We start from the raw sequence: 22,211 nt of genomic DNA on the forward strand, positions 1-22,211 counted from the left end.
ATGTAGCCATGGCCCGGGTGGAATGTGCCCTCAGATTCTGCGGAACAGGACTTCCACCTGCAGTATAAGCCAGAGAGATAGCCTCCCTAATCCACTTCGCTAACGTGCACTTTGACACTCTAAGACCTTTCCTGGGACCTTGGAAGGATAGAAACAAAGCCTCCTCTCTCTTCCAAGCATCAGTGACTGATATATATTCTAAGAGACATCTCCTAACATCTAACGTATGGAGTAACTCTTCTTTGGAATTAGAAGGATTAGGGAGAAATGATGGTAGAACTATCTCCTGAGATCTATGAAAATCTGAGGCCACTTTCGGTAAATAAGCTGGATCTGGTCTGAGGACTACTCTGTCCTGTAGAAACTCTGTATAGGGGGAGAGCCTAGAAAGAGCCTGTATGTCTCCTACCCTACGAGCAGATGTAATTGCCACCAAAAATGCTGTTTTGAGGGATAGTAATTTAAGTGAGGCTGAATGTAAAGGCTCAAACGGTTCTTTAGTCAAAGCAGAGAGGACTAGATTGAGATCCCAAGGCATTGACCTATTCCTGTGTATAGGTCTGGACCTACTAGCTGCTTTGATGAACCTTGATACCCAATAATTACCAGCAATGTTACAAGAAAATAGGGCCCCTAGGGCTGAGACTTGTACTTTTAGCGTACTCGTGGATAGATTTAGCTCTAGCCCTCTCTGCAGGAATTCTAGAATCTGGTTAATTGGTAAACCCTCTTCGATATTAAAATTTGAAGAGGCCAGAAACTTCCTCCAAGTTCTAGAGTAGATCTTAGTTGTTATGAGTTTTCTACTCTTCATAAGGGTATCAATGAGATTTGGAGAAAATCCTCTGTTTTTTAACAGTGACCTCTCAAAGACCATGCCGTCAAATGGAGACCCTTCACTTGTGGATGGTTGATCGGACCTTGATGAAGTAGGTCCGGGATGTCCGGCAGTACCCAGGGGTCTTCCACCGACATGGTCCTGAGCCAGGAGAACCAAGCTCTTCGGGGCCAGAACGGAGCGATCAGTATGATTCTCGCTTGATCCTCCCTTATCTTTCTGACCACCAGAGGCAACAGGTTTAGCGGGGGGAACGCATAAGCCAACCGGAAATCCCATCTGATCAGGAAGGCATCCACTGCCAGCGGATATTCCCTGGGATTCAAGGAACAGAATATTTTCGTTTTTCTGTTGTCCTTGCTGGCAAATAAGTCCACCTCTGGATGACCCCACCTGCGGACAATTTGGTTGAAGATTTTTGAGTTCAGAGACCATTCTCCTTGTCTTAAGGTGTTTCGACTTAGAAAGTCCGCCCTTATATTTTCCTTCCCTTTTATATGCACTGCTGTTAAAGATAGAAAATGGTTTTCCGCTATCCGGAGCAGGCGGTCCGCTATTTCCATCAGGAACTTGGAGCGTGTTCCACCTTGGTGATTCACGTAGGCCACTGCCACCTGGTTGTCGGAGAGGATTTTGACATGGTGACCCTGTAGATACACGAGGAGTTCCTTAATTGAGAATTCAATTGCCATCAACTCCTTCTGATTGGAAGAGGCTGATGTTTGGGGGTCCCATAGACCCTGGACTACCACGTCACCCATGTGAGCCCCCCACCAAGTGGGGCTGGCGTCTGTTGTGATTACCCGAGTCACCTGAGTCACCCAGGGAACTCCTGCTGACAGATTGTCTTCCTCTAGCCACCATCTAAGAGATGTAAGAACCCCTGGACTCAATGTCATCTGACCCTGCAAGGAACCCTGTAAGACCCTATCATAATGTAGTACGTCAAACTGTAAAGGCCTGGAGTGGAACTGGGCCCAACGGACGGCGGGGATACAGGAAGTTAGGGAACCTAACAAAGACATAGCCTGTCTAAGGGTCATGGATGGTTTATTAATTGCTTTTAACACCTGTTGTTGGATATGAAGCAATTTATCAGGCGGAAGACAGCATTGTTGGGACTCGGAATTTAACAGCAGCCCTAGGAACCTCTGGGTCTTTAGGGGTTGCAATCGGGATTTATCATAATTTATGATCCAGCCCAGATTTTCCAGTTTAAATATAGCTGTTTTAACCTGAGCCAGGCAATGGTCTACTGAGTTCCCCACTATTAGGAAATCATCCAGATAAGGAACAATGAGAATATCGGATTCACGTAAGTGCGCCATAACCTCCGCAACTACTTTAGTAAATACCCGGGGAGACGTTGAGAGGCCGAAGGGAAGGGCTCTAAATTGAAAATGGCGAACAATACCTCCCATAGACACCGCCACACGTAGAAACTTCTGGAAGTTTTCGTGGATAGGAACATGATAGTATGCATCCTTTAAGTCCACAACTACCATGAAGCAGTGTTTAAACAACATCTTTATTGCAGAACTGATTGACTCCATTTTAAACGTGTTATTAACCAGGTATTCATTAAGGGATTTAAGATTGATAATAGTCCTGAACGACTTGTCTGGTTTTTGAATCAAAAAAAGAGGAGAGTAGAATCCTCTTCCTCTCTCTGACTCCGGAACCTCAATCAGTACATTTTTACGGCATAAAGTCATGACCTCTGACTCTAAGGCCGTCTGCTCAATAGTGGAGGAACGCAAGGGGGTTAGCATAAACTTATCACGAGGCCAATGAACAAATTCCAATTTTAGGCCTTCCGATACAATACCTCGGACCCAGACACTATTCGTGATGTTAGTCCAAGCGGAAGAGAAGGTTGACAATCTCCCTCCCACAGGGATTGCTAGTCATTGGTCTGGTTTCTTACGTTCTTTTGAGGAACGGCGAAACATGTAACCCGTACCTCTCCTGCGTCTATCCTCCCATCTAAAATTTTCTCTAGAGGGTGAGGATGCGCGCTTCCTTCCACGACCAAATCTCCTTCTGTTAAATGGACGCCGGTAAGAAGCTGATGACAAATTAGGAAATTTCTTCTTATCATCTCCAGCCTTTTCGAGCAGCTCATCCAAGGTTGGCCCAAAGAGATATTCCCCTTTACATGGGATAGCGCATAATTTGGATCTTGACTGGATATCCCCCGACCAACACTTCAACCATAAGGCTCTACGAGCCGCGTTGGAGAGTCCTGCTGCTCTGGCCGCCATTCTGACCGAGTCCACCGACGCGTCCGACAAGAAAGCCGCAGCATCCTGAATCACTGGAAGCGCACCTAGAATAGAATTCCTGGAGGCGCCTTCTTTAAGCTGGGATTCCAACTGTTCCAACCAGACCATTAGGGATCTGGCTGTACAAGTCGCAGCCACTGCTGGCCTCAAGGATCCGGCTGCCATCTCCCACGTACCCTTAAGGAAGATCTCCGCCTTCCTGTCAAGAGGGTCTTTAAGGGACCCCATGTCCTCAAAAGGTAAAGCTGCTTTCTTAGATGCCTTCGCCACCGCCGCATCTAATTTAGGGGCCTTGTCCCAGGTATCCACATCCGTATCTTCAAAGGGATACCTGTGCTTTAAAGCCGGTGGCAAAGAACCTTTTTTCTCCGGTTTTTTCCATTCCCGGAGAATCAGGTCTTGAATCTTATCAATCACCGGGAAGGATCTGCGTTTCTTGTGTTCCAAGCCGCTGAACATTAGCTCCTGACGGGAAAGCTGAGTCTTAGGCTCTTCTAGGCCCATCGTACCTCTGACCGACTTGACTAACTTATCCACCCGGTCCAGAGGCAGACAGAATCGGCCAGATTCCTCTTCTGATGACGAGGAAGAGAGATTTGAGCGATAAGAACCTTCCTCTTTATCTTCCTCTGACGAATCAGAGATCACCGAGGCTCTCTGTTTTGAACTTCCCGCCTGGGACATAGACCGCAGGGATTCCCTTACTTCTGTACGGATCATCTCACGCAGATTAGCCGTAGAAGCAGATTCTTCCGCTACCTAGGGGAGGACAATAAGGGAGATACCATCTATCTAGCCTGATGTCACTCAACCCTTCCACTCCTGTAAACCTCACCGTCTGTTGTATACAGGAGGCACACAATTTTTTAGGGTAGGAATCTGGTAAGGGGACTTCACATAGGGCACACTCCTTATGTTTCGACTTTGCACTTCTCTTCCCCTAGAATGACAAAGTATAAGGGGCCCGCGTCACTGAGTGAACATTCACGTAGATCACTTACCAGTGTACGTCAAAGAGAAAGGTACCGGAACACGAGGGGGCTCCTTGCCAGTCGAAGCTCTAGATCCTTGCCTGGACGAGCTTTTACGGCTGGACTGGTCACTTCTGATATGCTCCTTTCCCACGGCTTCCTGCCGTACTTTATCCAGAAGTTGAGGCTGCTGCTCACCATCATCTGCCATGATGAAGCTGTGGCCAAAAGCAGGGTTCTATCGCCAACACCTGCTTATATCCCCCTGTATTCCGGTCAGCAGGCCACCTGGCGTGTTCCCCATTGGTTCCTGATGATCAGGCTGCAGCTGGGAGGTTAGCGGTGGTAGTACAGAAGAACCGGCGACCGGACCATGGGCGCCGCCATTTTGGAAAGACCGCGCATGCGCAGTCAACCCGCAAACCGGAAGCGCCTGCCGGCTCCACCCCCGGCGCCCCAGCGTTCCGGAAACGCTCAGTGAGCGATGCAGGACGCCGGGAATGCCCAGCAGTGCTCCGGACGGCGCTCCACTTCCGACGCCGCAACCACACCACCGCACCTCACTGCCGCCGTCTGCTCAGGGGGGGGAAATGAAACTTACCAACGCCGGCTTCCGGAGACAAGGAATCCTCCGGACCCTGCTCCCTGCTGCCAACGCCACTGACGTGCAGTCCAGCCTGGACCACCGTGGCGTCTCCAGGACTTTCCGCACCGGTCGAGGTAGGAGACCCCCCCGCTACCAGATTCGACCGGCCGGCCTGGGCTCCTTACGAGAAATCTGTAGGATCCTGTCCCTCCAGGAACAGGAAACCAACTGATGCATGGGGAGAGGTGCCGCCCTTTTGTATCTGTAGGTTTCCTGTTCCTGAAGGGCGGATCCCCTCTCTCGTAGTGCTGTCATGGGAGTCCGAATAAATGATTGTTACTTTGAGCCCTTCCTGTACCAGGGCAGCCATGAGGACGGAAGCCGTGAAACTACATGAAACTCAGAAATGTACAATAACTTATCCAGGTGGTCAGGTGTGTGTATGTAACTCATCTCAGTCTTCAATCTCTTTTCAATGACTATAGAAAGCAAATTAAAAGGGAAGTTAATCAAATAAATGTAGATTATTATCGGTTTTACTTACATCCCACAGACAGAGCAATGATGGCAGCGATCAGGCTTTACCACCTGGCATCGGTCACAAAAACGAATTGCTAAAATAGAGTGGTCAGAGAAAGGTTAAAATACAAATCATTACTTTCTAATAATCTCAGATAATATTAATAAAGAGACGTCTACCTAATACAGGCGCTATCCTGACACCCCCATCTCATCACTAATAGTAGCACATGATGAGAAGATGATATATAGAATTCATATATAGTGTCATATTATATTGGCTCCATGTAGCATAATTAGATTATTACGGTCCATGCACATGACACCAGGGCAAGGTATTGTAGATGTAACTTTGCACATAGACTTTCCTCTGCACCTAGCATTCACATGGTATGTTCATCCACCCAGCTCTCCTGCTGTCTATGAAGTGCACATAGTACATCACCCAGCTTTGCACATAGACTTGCCTCTGCACCTAGCATTCACATGGTATGTTCATCCACCCAGCTCTCCTGCTGTCTGTCTATGAAGTGCATAGTACATCACCCAGCTTTGCACATAGACTTGCCTCTGCACCTAGCATTCACATGATATGTCTTTTAACTAACCCCTGCTCTACCCTAGTGTTATTTATGACGTTGTTTACTCTGGCTTGATTGTATGCATCTGGTCCACTCTTAATTCTCTGACCAGCATGAACAGAGACCACTCCTCTCTGCTTCACACCTGAATGCTCTTAGTTGTACATATATTGCATAGCTCAAGTCTGCATAGACTTCAGTCTGCAGTGTGATTCCTATAAGTGTGTCCTAGAAGTGTGAAGATTATATAGAATTAAGCCCCCGTCACACACAGCGAGATCGCTAGCGAGATCGCTGAGTTTTGTGACGCAACAGCGATCTCAGTAGCGATCTCGCTATGTGTGACACGTACCAGCGATCAGGCCCCTGCTGTGAGATCGCTGGTCATGTCGGAATGGCCTGGGCCATTTTTTGATCGTTGAGGTCCCGCTGACATCGCTGAATCGGCGTGTGTGACGCCGATTCAGCGATGTCTTCGCTGGTAACCAGGGTAAACATCGGGTAACTAAGCGCAGGGCCGCGCTTAGTAACCCGATGTTTACCCTGGTTACCATCCTAAAAGTAAAAAAAAAACAAACACTACATACTTACCTATCGCTGTCTGTCCCCGGTGCTGGGCTTCTCTGGTCTGGCTGTGAGCGCCGGTCAGCCGGAAAGCAGAGCAGTGACGTCACCGCTCTGCTTTCTGGCCACTGTGCTCACAGCCAGACCAGAGAAGCAGAGCGCCGAGGACAGACAGCGATAGGTAAGTATGTAGCGGTTGTTTTTTTTTTACTTTAACGATGGTAACCAGGGTAAACATCGGGTTACTAAGCGCGACCCTGCGCTTAGTTACCCGATGTTTACCCTGGTTACCGGGGACCTCGGGATCGTTGGTCGCTGGAGAGCCGTCTGTGTGACAGCTCTCCAGCGACCAAACAGCGACGCTGCAGCGATCCGGATCGTTGTCGGTATCGCTGCAGCGTCGCTATGTGTGACGGGGCCTTTAAAACCAGACTTGAACTGAAGGTAACTCGCCAGTCACTGTAAACAATGTTTCTGTTTATTTTCTTTTTCACCCCTATAATCCTTCACTTTCTGCTAACTCCCCTGATCCCTACACCAAGTAAGGAACTGTTCATCTCTTCTTCAATCCTCCCCATCCACCTCACCTACTCCTCAAAACTGTTCCTTAACATACAATCCTCTCTCTACAAACACAGACAGCCCCCTCATGCCCTCTCCTGCTCCCACCTGGTAACACTTTCTCTGCTCCTTCTCACTGCTGGTGATATCTCTCCAAATCCTGGTCCTCCTCACCACATTCCCACAGTCATTTCTACCTCCCATCCATGCTCTATCACAACCTTCCGTAACCGCTCTAACCTTATACCCATTCACCCAGCCCCCGCTTCCCCAGTCCCACTAACAGGAGCTCTGTGGAACGCTCGCTCTGTCTGCAACAAGCTTTCCTACATCCATGATCTTTTTGTTACTACCACACTTTCCTTCCTCGCCATCACAGAAACCTGGCTCACCCCTTCTGACACAGCCTCTCCTGCTGCATTTTCGTATGGTGGCTTCCACCTTTCTCAAACCCCCCACCCCAGCAGCGCAAACATGGCGGAGGAGTTGGTTTTCTCCTGTCAGATACCTGCTCCTTCACCCCAATCCCACTGCCACCCTCTGTTACCCTCCCTTCCTTTGAGGTGCACTCCGTGCGCATCTACTCCCCCTCCAACTGGCTGTCATCTACCACCCTCCCCAGGGCCAGCCACTACCTTCTTTGACCACTTCACCACCTGGCTACTTTACTTCTTTTCCACGGACATCCCTACTATCATCATGGGCGACTTCAACATCCCCATTGACACTTCCCTCTCAGCTGCCACTAAACTTCTATCTCTCACTTCCTCCTTCGGTCTCACTCAATGGTCTTCTGCAGCCACCCACAAAGATGGCCACACACTGGACCTCATCTTCACCCGCCTCTGCTCCCTATCTAACCTCTCTAACTCACCTTTTCCTCTCTGACCACAACCTTCTCACATTCTCTTCCCTCTCCACTCCATGTCTACAATCCCCACCCCACAAACTTTCACACCCTCGCAGAAATCTTAAACACCTTGACCTACACTCATTCTCTGAATCCCTCATCCCTCTCACAGATATAAGTTCCTTACACAATGCGATGACGCTGTTGCTCTATATAACACCACAATAGCTGTAGCTTTGGAATCTGCTGCCCCACTTACACATACCAAAGCTCGCAAAATCAACAGACAGCCCTGGCACACCAGCCTGACCAAAGAACTGAGGCGAGCTTCCAGGGCTGCTGAGCGCAGATGGAAAAGAACACACTCCAATGAGCACTTCATCGCATTCAAACAGTCCCTCACTACTTTCAAGACCACACTCGCCACAGCTAAACAAACCTACTTCTCATCTCTCATATCCTCCCTGTCTCACAACCTTAAACAGTTATTCAACACCTTCAATTCTCTCCTCCGTCCCCCATCACCTCTTCCCTCTCCACTCATCTCAGCTGAAGACTTTGCCTCATTTTTCAAGCAGAAGATTGATAGCATCAGAGACAGTTTTGGTCAACAACCCCCAGAGCCCTTCCTCCCGACTTCCCAGCCCTCCACCTCCAAAACCAACTTCTCCACCATTACAGAAGATCGACTCTCCACTCTACTCTCCAGATCACATCTCACCACCTGTGCACTTGACCCGATCCCATCCCAGTTCATCCCAAACCTTACCACAGTCTTCATCCCAACCCTAACCCATCTCTTCAACCTATCACTAACAACTGGTGTTTTCCCCTCAAGCTTTAAACATGCCTCCATCACACCTATCCTCAAAAAGCCCTCTTGACCCATCCTCTGTATCTAGCTATCACCCTATATCACTTCTCCCCTATGCCTCCAAGCTACTGGAACAACACGTCTACCTTGAACTGTCCTCCCATCTCTCTTCTTGCTCCCTCTTCGACTGCTTACAATCTGGCTTCCGGTCACACCACTCCTCTGACACTACCCTAACTAAGGTCACCAATGACCTCTTAACCGCCAAGAGCAAGCGACACTACTCTATCCTCCTCCTCCTGGACCTGTCGGCTGCCTTTGACACAATGGACCATTCCCTATTATTACAGACCCTCTCATCCCTTGGAATCACAGACTTGGCCCTATCCTGGATCTCATCATACCTAACAGACCGGACATTCAGCGTCTCCCACTCACACACCACCTCCTCACCTCGCCCCCTATCTGTCGGAGTCCCACAAGGTTCAGTCCTAGGGCCACTGCTCTTCTCCATTTACACCTTTGGCCTGGGACAGCTCATAGAATCTCATGGCTTTCAGTATCAGCTCTATGCTGATGACACACAGATCTACATCTCTGGACCAGATATCACCTCCCTATTAACCAAAATCCCTCAATGTCTGTCCACTATTTCATCCTTCTTCTCCGCTAGATTTCTGAAACTTAACATGGACAAAACAGAATTCATCATCTTTCCCCCCATCTCACGTGACCCCCCAAGGAACCTTTCCATTACAGTAAATTGCTGCCCACTCTCCCCAGTCCCACAAGCTCGCTGCCTCGGGGTAATCCTTGACACTAATCTCTCCTTCAAACCACATATCCAAGCCCTTTCCACTTCCTGCCGACTTCAACTCAAAAATATTTCACAAATCCCTTCATTCCTCAACCAAGAATCTGCAAAAACCCTAGTCCATGCCCTCATCATCTCTCGCCTTGACTATTGCAACCTCCTGCTCTGTGGCCTCCCCTCGAACACTCTCGCACCCCTCCAATCTATTCTAAACTCTGCTGCCCGACCAATCTACCTGTCCCCCCGCTATTCCCCGGCTTCTCCCCTCTGTCAATCCCATCACTGGCTCCCCGTTGCTCAGAGACTCCAGTACAAAACCCTAACCATGACGTACAAAGCCATCCACAACCTGTCTCCTCCATACATCTGTGACCTCGTCTCCCGGTACTTACCTACACGCAACCTCCGATCCTCACAAGACCTTCTTCTTTACTCCCCTCTTATCTCCTCTTCCCACAATCGTATACAAGATTTCTCTCGCGTATCACCCCTACTCTGGAACCCTCTACCACAACACATCAGACTCTCACCTACCATTGAAACCTTCAAAAAGAGCCTGAAGACCCACCTCTTCCGACAAGCCTATAACCTGCAGTAGCCACCGATCGACCAAACCGCTGCATGACCAGCTCTACCCTAGACTACTGTATTCTCACCCATCCCTTGTAGATTGTGAGCCCTCGCAGGCAGGATCCTCTCTCCTCCTGTACCAGTTATGGGTTGTATTGTTTAAGATTATTGTACTTGTTTTTATTATGTATACCCCTCCTTACATGTGAAGCGCCATGGAATAAATGGCGCTATAACAATAAATAATAATAATAATAACTTAACCACTAGGGTGTCAACAAAGATCTATGTATGCAGGCTGCAGCACAGTTGTGTGTTGATATAGCAGAGGTGTGTGCGTGCACTGCAGAGTGTAAAATCCGAAAATACGGTGCATGCTTAATTTGATCACATTTGTAGTAAAGCACATACAGGGGTTGTGCCACCCTTCGGCTACAAGTCTACAATCACTCCATGAGAGTACAGACTTGTGACTCTTTACTAAGCACGCACTGCGATGATTCTCTGGTATCGGCGGGTGCTTGACCACAAGTATGGGATTTGTACACGTATGGTCACGTGCCAACTAGACGTGTGCAGCCCAGCTCAATGCAAGTGTATTGATTGAGACCGGACACGTCTAGTTGGAATGTGGCAGTAAATATGCAAGTCGCATGCCTGCCACTCCCGGCATCTGAGAATTTTTACAGTATGCACTATACACAATGTGAGGATTCATGAGTCTGCAGTCACATGGAGGGGCTACAGAATTGTAGAATAAGGCTGCACAAACCCTTTAATTTCCAATGGGCATTGCAGTAGGGTCATTCTAATTGGGAAGTAGTCCTGGAGGTTTGTCTTTTTTGTATTTAATAAAGATAATACTCAATCTGTATATTTCTGGTCTGAACATTTACACTGTGTGCAGAATTATTAGGCAAGTTGTATTTTGATCACGATACTTTTTATACATGTTGTCCAACTCCAAGCTGTTTAGGCTTGAGAGCCAACTACCAATTAAATAAATCAGGTGATGTGCATCTCTGTAATGAGGAGGGGTGTTGTCTAATGACTAGGCTTGAGCGAAACGGATCGAACAAATTCAAAAGTCGCCGACTTTTGGCAAAGTCGGGTTTCATGAAACCCAACCCGGTCCTAGTGTGGGATCGGCCATGCGGTCGATCCTCGCGCCGAAGTCGTGTTTCGTATAACGCGTTTGGCGCCATTTTTTCAGCCAATGAAGGAGCGTGGGCAGAGTGATGACATAGGTCTTAGGGGCGTGCACGCCTATCGCCATCTTCTCGCTTGTGCGCTGTAGCGATTTGCAATGTGTAACACCAGCTTTTCGAGAGAGAGAGAGAGATATTTCCCATTGACTTTGCATTGGGTTTCGTGTTTCGGTCGATCCCTAACTTTTCGCGATAATTGGCCGATTTCACTCGACTTTTGAGATAGTCGGGTTTCGCGAAACCCGACTCGACCCTAAAAAAGTAAAAGTCGCTCAACCCTACTAATGACATCAAACCCTATATAAGGTGTGCTTAATTATTAGGCAACTTCCTTTCCTTTGGCTAAATGGTTCAGAAGAGAGATTTGACGGGCTCTGAAAAGTCCAAAATTGTGAGATGTCTTGCAGAGGGATGCAGCAGTGTTGAAAATGCCAAACTTTTGAAGAGTGATCACCGAACAATCAAGCGTTTCATGGCAAATAGCCAACAGGGTCGCAAGAAGCGTGTTGGTCAAAAAAGGCGCAAAATAACTGCCCATGAATTGAGGAAAATCAAGCGTGAAGCTGGCAAGATGCCATTTGCCACCAGTTTTGCCATATTTCAGAGCTGCAGCGTTACTGGACTAACAAAAAGCACAAGGTGTGCGATACTCAGGGACATGGCCAAGGTAAGGAAGGCTGAAAAACGACCACCTTTGAACAAGAAACATAAGATAAAACATCAAGACTGGGCCAAGAAATATCTTAATACTGACTTTTCAAAGGTTTTATGGACTGATGAAATGAGAGTGACTCTTGATGGGCCAGAGGCTGGATCAGTAAAGGGCAGAGAGCTCCACTCCGCCTCAGACGCCAGCAAGGTGGAAGGGGGTACTGGTATGGCTGGTATCATCCAAGATGAACTTGTGGGACCTTTTCGGGTTGAGGATGGAGTGAAGCTCAACTCCCAGACCTACTGCCAGTTTCTGGAAGACTTCCTCAAGCAGTGGTACAGGAAGAAGTCGGTATCGTTCAAGAAAAACATGATTTTCATGCAGGACAATGCTCCATCACATGCCTCCAACTACTCCACAGCGTGGCTGGCCAGTAAAGGTCTCAAAGAAGAAAAAATAATGACATGGCCCCTTGTTCACCTGATCTGTACCCCATAGAGAACCTGTGGTCCCTCATAAAATGTGAGATCTACAGGGAGGGAAAACAGTCCACCTCTCGGAACAGTGTCTGGGAGGCTGTGGTGGCTGCTGCACGCAATGTTGGTCGTAAACAGATCAAGCAACTGACAATCTATGGATGGAAGGCTGTTAGTGTCATCATAAAGAAAGGTGGCTATATTGGTCACTCATTTTTTTGGGGGGGGTTGTTTTTGCACATTATAAATGTTTATTTCTAAATTTTATGCTGTTATATTGGTTTACCTGGTGAAAATAAACAAGTGAGATGGGATTATATTTGTTTTTTATTAAGTTGCCTAATAACTCTGCACAGTAATAGTTACCTGCACAAACAGATATCCTCCTAAGATAGCCAAATCTAAAATAAACCCCACTCCAACTTCCAAAAATATTAAGCTTTGATATTTCTGAGTCTTTTGGGTTGATTGAGAAAATAGTTGTTGATCAATAATGAAAATAATCCTCTAAAATACAACTTGCCTAATAATTCTGCACACAGTGTATTTAATGTTTTCTGTCTTAGGAAACGATTGTGCTTTTTAAATCTGCAGCACCCAGATCAATCAGTTTAGGTGGAACCCGTCTCTTTGCCCCTGACTGGTTAGTGCTGCACCCTATCTTATTATACACAGCAGGAAAAAGATACACGGATATACACCGCCCCGACAGAGGCTGAAAACACACTTTTTTGGCCACAGTGAAGTTAATGGGACACCAAAAACACATTTAATAAGTGCACTGGAAGTTTTGCTTGTGTGTAAGAAAAGCAGACATTGCAAAATACAATTTTGGAAAATCACAAAGGATTATTGATTGGGTAATATATAATGACATCAATGCAATTATGCCTAAGAAAATGATTCATTGCAGCGTCAAGTGTCTTTGCAATGTTTACTAAGATTAAATTCAATATGTAAGAATGTCATTACAGGAACTGCATCAGACGCCCATACAACACGTATGATCAATTGCTAAATTGAAGACATATGACAGCTTCACATTTTGACGATTTCTTTCAGGGCTTTCATACAGACATGCCAGCACTTGGTTTTTAAATAAATCAAAGTGGTGCTAAAGGTAAATGTCGATAGCAAAGTTACACATATGGGATATAAAAAGCTTACAGAGAAAGGATGGGGGCCATTTGCTGGCACTGGTCAATGGATCAGATGCACCATAGCTATTGCATCTCCGAACAAGGATAGTGAATGACTTTAATGATTTTCAGGTCTGAGCTAAAAGGTTTGAGAATCAATAGGCTCATCGTACACCGGCGTGTTCTTAAAGAAAGGACCTTCAATTTGCAGGAAGAGAACAAAGAGCAACGATGAGCCAATAACACATACACCTGGTTTGAGCCGTGCAGGAAACGCCTTATACTGACCTCCACTCCCAGTGCGGGTGTAAACCGGCAACTTCTTAGCAAACTCAGATAGGATCTGTCGCTGAACCTCCGGGCGCTCCTCAATGTCATAACGCTCCTTCTCCACATAGGGCAGCAGAAACTTAAAACACAATCATATATATATGGTTCAAGAGGTGTTGAGGGCATATACATAAGATATGGATTGTAGAAAAAGCTTGTGCTGAGAAAAGGATAGTGTTCCTCATAGTCCCCCATTCACACCATGCAGTTTTGGCTTCTTGATTTGAAGTATTTGAATAATAATGAGAACCGGACAGATTTTAGGACTTGCCGCAGTTTATTCCCCTCATCTGACCCCCATCATCCTCAGCGTTTTCATGCCTATTTTTCTTCTTTGATGTTCCATTTGCTTTTGGTTTATTTTGACCAGTTTAGTTCCAGTCGTAATCTTTCCCCTTTTCCTTTGCATTGAGCTACACACGGATGGATGTGTTACATGCTGGTGACGCCGAGCTTTCTGAGTAACCATAATAGCGGCTTTTTCTAATCTTTTTATTTGATTTTGATGGCTGGATTAGTGTTACATACAGACAATCTAGTTAAACAACTAAGCTGTATTTACTACAGCAATTATGTTATACAGTACATCTGCGCAATTACATAAGGGCAGGATTGCACATGCAGACACACTTGGATTTTTTTTTTAGACTGTTTTATGGACAGAAACTGCAGTAAATTTCACGCAAAACTGGCTGAGATTTCTAAAAATCCCACAGAAGTTAAGAACTTAAAAGTTTTACTATGAGAAGCTCTGCAGGCGTCAGCAGATCACTCAGATGGACATTGTTAGGTCACATTGCCCCATCTCAGCCTCTCAAGAGGTAGAGATATAAGATGTCCGTGGTTGTAGATGTAACACATGGTGGCCCGATTCTGGAAGAGCGAGGACCACTACTTGTTAACCAGTTTGGCCATTTTCCCTTATATTGAATGAGGTCCTATCTGTCGTGGTAACAGGTACCGGATCCCTTATCCTTAGGATCTATATATATAATTGTCTAAGGGTTTTTCCATCTGTCTGTCTGTCTATCTGTCTGTCCTGGAAATCCCGCGTCTCTGATTGGTCAAGGCCGCCAGGCCTGGCGGCCTCGACCAATCAGCGACGGGCACAGCATGGCGACGATGATGTCATAAAGGTTGCCTCGACCAATCAGCGACGGGCACAGTCTGCCGCGAATTCGCCTCGACCAATCAGCGACGGGCACAGTATTGACGTAGATGTCATAATGGTTGCCATGGCGACAATGATGTCATAAAGGTTGCCTCGACCAATCAGCGATGGGCACAGTCTGCCGCGAATTCTGGAATCATCATTGTCCATATACTATGGGGACATGCATATTCTAGAATACCCGATGCGTTAGAATTGGGCCACAATCTAGTAGGTTATAAATGTCAAACTAATGGAAAACTCCTTTACATTCCCCGTGTCTTCATCAGGCAGGCAATAATAGAAAATGGAGGATTGGGGTAAGGTAACATACTAGGCAAGAGGGGCTTATGTAAAGTATCACGGAGGGTCTCTCTGCATGTATAAATGCCACTTGTATTCTGTTGACCGCACAGATGGAGCAATCACTGGGAACCTGTTTCATTTACCAGTTCTTTCTAATTATCCTACCTATTCCAGCTAATAAACCAGTGATTTAACTAATTGTGTGGGTTAGGCAGATTACTTTGGCGCACGTACAAGTGGTGGCAGCTCACACAACGGGTACATACCTTTTTCGTTGGCTGCTTCGGGAGGGTAAAAATTGCTTTCCAATAAGTCCAAACAAAAAGCAGGAAAACCGTGTGGAAGATGAACAGGTAGACGGCTGCCAGTGAGAAGGACAGAGAACATTGACACAGATTACATTAGATTTCAAGATCACTTATGATTCAGAACTGGTTGAGACGTATATTATATGTGGATCTATGGCATCATACAGAACCTCACAGAGAGGGCACACATCACATGCAAAAACAAGGCACTTCAGAAATTACATTTTCGATATCTCTGGAAGGGGTCAATGCCTTCTGGGGTCTCAATCTGTTCTAGCACCCCAGGGTGGGGAGATACACAGAACGGCTCGTAGAAGCTAGGTAGCAAAGCAGTGTTTGGTCAGGCTCCCGGCCGGATATGATGGTGCCAGATCTGCCACCCTAAGACCGTCAGTTGGGAAGTTATGACCCTTCATAGGTTTTGAAGTGTCAGCTGCCTGAGCGAGTGGGAGGAAGGCTACAACCAACCCAGAGGGCAGGGAAGGGAGTGATTGACCAAGGGGTTAAGTGCACATGTAACGGTGTGGCCCTTTGTTCCTTACTAAGGTAGGTCACGCCATGCAGGGTGTTGGAAGAAACCGGAATCAGCTTGCCCCCACACCTCCCATGCAGCTGCCAGCGTCCAAAGGCCGAACATTAGGCCAGCAACTGACTTTTGATTCATCTGCTTATATCTTTTGTACTCCACCTGTATTAGCATATCTGATCATTGTATAGGTATGCATATGTATATTGTGTTTTGTCTAGTGTGCCTAGTGCGAATAAATATATAATTTAACCTTCGGTGCTCTTTTATTCTGATCCATGAATCTACACATCTGTGTTCTCGGTTTTAACTTTCCATGCTAACGGGGATGGTAGTTGGGCTGATATAATCCCGTTAACAGACCGAGTTTATAACTAATGAGGAACTGGTGGTAGTCCTACCGGGCTGGCAAGGTTCTGTTTTACTGGTGCATATATACACACACACATATATATATATTTTCCCATTTGGTGGGTATTCATTCAGGACGCGATCCTGCTTGACCCTTATTCACACTGGCGGCACTTTACCACATAGTAATGTTTTAATACAAGCGGTTAGGACCATCCCGGTATATCTTAACACTGGTTTGATGGGTTTTATGCTTTTTTTCCCAAATCAAACACGGTGTTTATTAAATACAGTATGTTATTTGGATAAACTATTACTTTTATTTACTTAGTGAAGGGTATATGTTTATTTTGTGTCTGCCTTGGGTTTTGTTCTTTTAAGGCATGGAATATAGCATGAGGCTGAGAAGCTAGAAGTGCACCGTCACACCCCAATGTACTCTGTGACACAACTTCCAAACTATTTCTGATCTATTGGCTTATCTTTCCAAAGGGTCAAGTAAATGGTTGTAGAGGGGTTCAAAGTTTCTGACTGGTTCCCGTTAAGGACGAATGCGGTGATTTTTGCTAAGTGATCACACGGATTTCACATTAAGGAATCTAGAATAAGTACAGCCACGTGCTGACTCTAGAATGGTGTATGTGAAGGAATATATCCTTTAATAAAGGCACTGATCACAGCATGCACTATGGCAGAGCGGGGAGGATACGTCAGTGGAACCAGTAAGGGTCACATTCCAGGCACTAACGAGGCTTCCTGAATGAGACCAGGCCACACTGGTTTACACCAACTCGTTATCTTACAATATCGTGCTAACTGTGATTACAGCAAGTCGGACATGTATCTCCTGACACACAGAGGATTCCCACTGTCCACAAATGCAGAAAAATAATAAAACTTCTCGAAAAGCCACTGAGGGGGCAGATGAGACAGAAATGGTTACAAGACAGCAGGATGAGATTATAGGCAGGTCTGTTACTATGTATGGAGACACAAAGACCTGCATAAAATGGGAATGGTTTCTACACACTAAGAGCTTTTTCCTAAATGTGCACTTTTCTTAGTTTTGGTGAAATTGTAGCGTGTGTATCACGGCTCACAGAGATTGACAAGTGCTACAAATAATGAAAGAACGCACGTCAATCCCAACGCATAAATTGGCATTATTCGGGTGGGAATCTGCCATTGTGTTACAGGTCACATCCCACCCATCCAGATGTAATATATGTGATATAATACTGCTCTGGACAAATGCCCTGCAGAACAAATAGGACCGGGAAATGCTGTAGGACGGCCGCCAATTATTATGCAATGATACAAGCAAGGAATCTTTTACCTTTTTCCAATCCATGTTCTACGGTCACTGTAGAAAAAAAGAATATATACATTAAAGAGAATACAAAAAACGAAATCCAAGCCTGAACAGATTACTTCCCAACACTCCTAGACAACCCCTGTCCATACCACCAAAAGGAGATAAAAGAGGGTCTCCTGCACCACCAGAACCCTGCTCCATGTACCCCTGTATGAGCATGAGTGAAAGGTGTAGGGGCATAATGAGCATGTCCTAGATGCTTCCATATATATAAATGGACAATGTTTGTTTAAGCCCTTTGTCGGAAATTATTTCCAATGAACACTAGTAGAAAGGACACTGCTGTACCCCAACACCACGGCAACGCCACGTTCTACATCTATGATGGTTTTTTTTTATTTTAATATTGTGAAGAACCTGTTCTAGAAAAAAAAGAAACCACATTGCTGTAGTGCAATAAAACTAAAAGTGAAGAACCTCTTGTGGATTCAGTGGGTTCAGGTTTTGCCTCCCACAACACAAGATATTCTCTATTTTTCACCCTGCGCAAGTGAGTGTCTGATGACCACAGCGGGGACGGCCCTTCTCCATGACCTGGAACGCTCATGGAACATTTCTCCATTTTCTGAATGCAAACGTCAACAAGATAAACTCCTGCACAATCCTGATTGTGGCCCTTAGTGTCCGCTCACATGGCTGCACCGAGGCGTATGCTCTCATCTGCTGTCTCCGGCCTCGCTGGAAGTGTCATCACCCAGCATCATGAGTATGTATAATACTGTTCGTTCAGGTCACAAGATGCTCTGAAGAGGTGAGAATTGTGATAGCAAAAAGGAGAAAATATGGCCGCGATACGTTCAAGTAAACCTACCCTTAAAGGGTTTCCCCACAAGGTCCATTATAATCAATAGATCTTGGAATAATAATAAGTTGCATAATTGGATGTGTTAAGAAAAAAATTTTGTGCTGAGATAATCTTATAAATGTGTGATCCCATTTTCCTTTCTCCCCTGCCCAGGAGCTGTGATATGATCAGACCATGTTCCTGTACGGTCAGACACAGTCATTACACAGCAGGGGACATTTATAAGATTATCTCAGCACAGGAACATTTATTTTCCCTCCTTTCTGACTGTCCGTAAGAACAGGACGACAATCGAACGTCATCCAAGTGCAAGAGTTTGATTGCAGTTTTCATTCAGAAAATGGAGAAATGTTCCATGAGAGCAGGCGCGGTGGTCATCTGGTACACACTAGTGAGGGCGAGGTGGTCATCAGGTACACACTAGTGAGGGCGAGATGGTCATCTGGTACACACTAGTGAGGGCGAGGTGGTCATCTGGTACACACTAGTGAGGGCGAGGTGGTCATCTGGTACACACTAGTGAGGGCGAGGTGGTCATCTGGTACACACTAGTGAGGGCGAGGTGGTCATCTGGTACACACTAGTGAGGGCGAGGTGGTCATCTGGTACACACTAGTGAGGGCGAGGTGGTCATCTGGTACACACTAGTGAGGGCGAGGTGGTCATCTGGTACACAATAGTGAGGGCGAGGTGGTCATCTGGTACACAATAGTGAGGGCGAGGTGGTCATCTGGTACACACTAGTGAGGGCGAGGTGGTCATCTGGTACACACTAGTGAGGGCGAGGTGGTCATCTGGTACACACTAGTGAGGGCGAGGTGGTCATCTGGTACACACTAGTGAGGGCGAGGTGGTCATCTGGTACACACTAGTGAGGGCGAGGTGGTCATCTGGTACACAATAGTGAGGGCGAGGTGGTCATCTGGTACACAATAGTGAGGGCGAGGTGGTCATCTGGTACACAATAGTGAGGGCGAGGTGGTCATCTGGTACACACTAGTGAGGGCGAGGTGGTCATCTGGTACACAATAGTGAGGGCGAGGTGGTCATCTGGTACACAATAGTGAGGGCGAGGTGGTCATCTGGTACACAATAGTGAGGGCGGGGTGGTCATCTGGTACACAATAGTGAGGGCGAGGTGGTCATCTGGTACACAATAGTGAGGGCGAGGTGGTCATCTGGTACACAATAGTGAGGGCGAGGTGGTCATCTGGTACACACTAGTGAGGGCAAGGTGGTCATCAGGTACACACTAGTGAGGGCGAGGTGGTCATCTGGTACACACTAGTGAGGGCGAGGTGGTCATCTGGTACACACTAGTGAGGGCGAGGTGGTCATCTGGTACACACTAGTGAGGGCGAGGTGGTCATCTGGTACACACTAGTGAGGGCGAGGTGGTCATCTGGTACACACTAGTGAGGGCGAGGTGGTCATCTGGTACACACTAGTGAGGGCGAGGTGGTCATCTGGTACACACTAGTGAGGGCGAGGTGGTCATCTGGTACACACTAGTGAGGGCGAGGTGGTCATCTGGTACACACTAGTGAGGGCGAGGTGGTCATCTGGTACACACTAGTGAGGGCGAGGATGCTCTTAGGTGTGGCGTGATGCTTGCTGGCAGCCAATAATACATGAACTGCACACACTCTTTCTAGCACTTTAGTGTCTGTGACTTTTTTCAATCCTGCAGCATGTCCTAAGTATGGGGTCTTTTTTAAACTCCCATAGTTTTGTTTCTCTATTAAACATTTGGTGACTTGTTTGTTGAGTGCTTGACATTACAAATTATGTAATTCTAAGATAAATCATTGGATTGCATGTCTTCTAATGTTAAAGGTGCACATAAAAGGGAAGCAAAAAACACATGAAAAAATGCTATCATGAGCAATTACTTAAATCAGTTTTGGAGTTCCATGTAGTTCTCTAAATTTTGTTGGCAATGTTCTTATTTTTCAATAGAGAGAGAGAGAAAACTCTCGGGTGCAATCACAGCATGATGCCATTGTTTTCCCATGCCAAATCACGATGAGAACATAATTGCAGATGTGAGCTGCCCCATAGAGAAACATCGGGGCGGGTGCAATAGGATTTTTTTTTATTGGACTGCACTCATCCAAACGGATCGTTAGTGGGAATGAGCCCTCACTTGAAGCACGGAGCACCAAGCTACCACTCGCCTACTTTGGACACATTATATGAAGACAGCGATCACTGGAGAAGGACATCATGGTTGGCGCCACATTTCTTGGTTATATTGCCGATCCTCAGCGCCTCTGAATGTCGCTCATTAAAAAGCTGAGAATGGACTGGTGGCCGTAATGATAAAGTCGCCCCACTCTTAATACCCCAGGAAAGTGCCGCATTATACACTTATACCCCGGCAAAGGAGCGTCACTGTCCTCATATCACTGTATGGTGAAAGATGCCCCACTCTGTCCACATTACAGACCCCTCATTACATGCATGCGCCTACTATCCGTGTGTACACGCCGATACACACAGTGACAGCCGGCTGCAGGGAGCTGCTGCTGCTGCAGGGAGCTGCTGCTGCTGCAGGGAGCTGCTGCTGCTGCAGGGAGCTGCTGCAGGGAGCTGCTGCTGCTGCAGGGAGCTGCTGCTGCTGCAGGGAGCTGCTGCTGCTGCAGGGAGCTGCTGCTGCTGCAGGGAGCTGCTGCTGCTGCAGGGAGCTGCACCCCGGGAGCCGGCACAGACACTTCCTCCTCCGGCTGCACGGAGACGGTGAATATTCCTAAGCACCCGGGGATATGTGACCCCTCCGAGCCGCCACTCACCGATACACAGCTCCCACACGTAAGCGTAATACGACCACAGCACCACCGAGGAGATAATGACAACCGGCACCCACGACAGCACCCGCTGACAGCACCGCAGCCCTCTGGACAGGGCCATCCTGCAGCCACTCTGCATCCTGCTCTATGCGATCGGCGCTCGTCACAGCAAGACTTCTGCATCGACACTCGATTAAACGCCAGGGGACGCACATGTGTCAGGTTTAGAGTTTGCAGCTTAGCGCCACCTGGCGGATGCCTGTATACTCTGCGTGCTCTCGTCGCATTGTTATCAATGTGATGCGGGTTTTATGAAGCGTTTCATTCTGTGTCCTATGTACGCGATACTGTGCACTAAGGGGTGTCAAGGCAAGTGGGGGGTTTCCACTGTTAAGGCACGTCAGGGGCTCTCCAAATGCGACATGGGTTCCGATCTCAATTCCAGCCAATTTTGCATTGAAAAGTCAAATGGCGCTCCTTCCCTTCCGAGCTCTGCCATGCGCTCAAACAGTGGTTTATCCCCATATATGAAGTATCGGCGTACTCAGGACAAATTGCACAACAACTTTTGGGGTCCAATTTATCCTGTTACCCTTGGGGAAAAAAAATTGGGGGCAAAAAGATCATTTTTTGTGAAAATAAGAATTTTTTTTTACGGCTCTACATTATAAACTTCTGTGAAGCACGTGGAGGTTCAAAGTGCTCACCACACATCTAGATTAGTTCCTTAGGGGGTCTACTTTCCAAAATGGTGTCACTTGTGGGGGTTTCCACTGTTTAGGCACGTCAGGGGCTCTCCAATCGTGACATGGGCTCCGATCTCAATTCCAGCAAAACTTGCAT

At 46.9% G+C, this 22,211-nt stretch overlaps 1 protein-coding gene across 2 annotated transcripts in view; it reads right to left on the minus strand.

The window, feature by feature from the left end:
• Window positions 1–21,537, minus strand: part of ZDHHC15 (zinc finger DHHC-type palmitoyltransferase 15) — a 43,627-nt gene extending 22,090 nt beyond the window's left edge. For both annotated transcript variants that reach the window (XM_069747234.1, XM_069747236.1), the window contains exons 1-5: window positions 21,372–21,537; window positions 17,736–17,762; window positions 15,481–15,575; window positions 13,717–13,837; window positions 5,225–5,294 (exon numbers count right to left, since the gene is read on the minus strand). In XM_069747234.1, coding sequence (XP_069603335.1) covers window positions 5,225–5,294; window positions 13,717–13,837; window positions 15,481–15,575; window positions 17,736–17,762; window positions 21,372–21,507 — 449 coding nt within the window. In that variant the 5' untranslated portion in view covers window positions 21,508–21,537. The remainder of the gene's footprint in view (window positions 1–5,224; window positions 5,295–13,716; window positions 13,838–15,480; window positions 15,576–17,735; window positions 17,763–21,371) is intronic.
• Window positions 21,538–22,211: the final 674 nt, after the last annotated feature.

This window comes from Ranitomeya imitator, chromosome 2, assembly GCF_032444005.1.
Source record: "Ranitomeya imitator isolate aRanImi1 chromosome 2, aRanImi1.pri, whole genome shotgun sequence".
In the NCBI taxonomy this organism is placed as follows: Eukaryota; Metazoa; Chordata; class Amphibia; order Anura; family Dendrobatidae; genus Ranitomeya; species Ranitomeya imitator.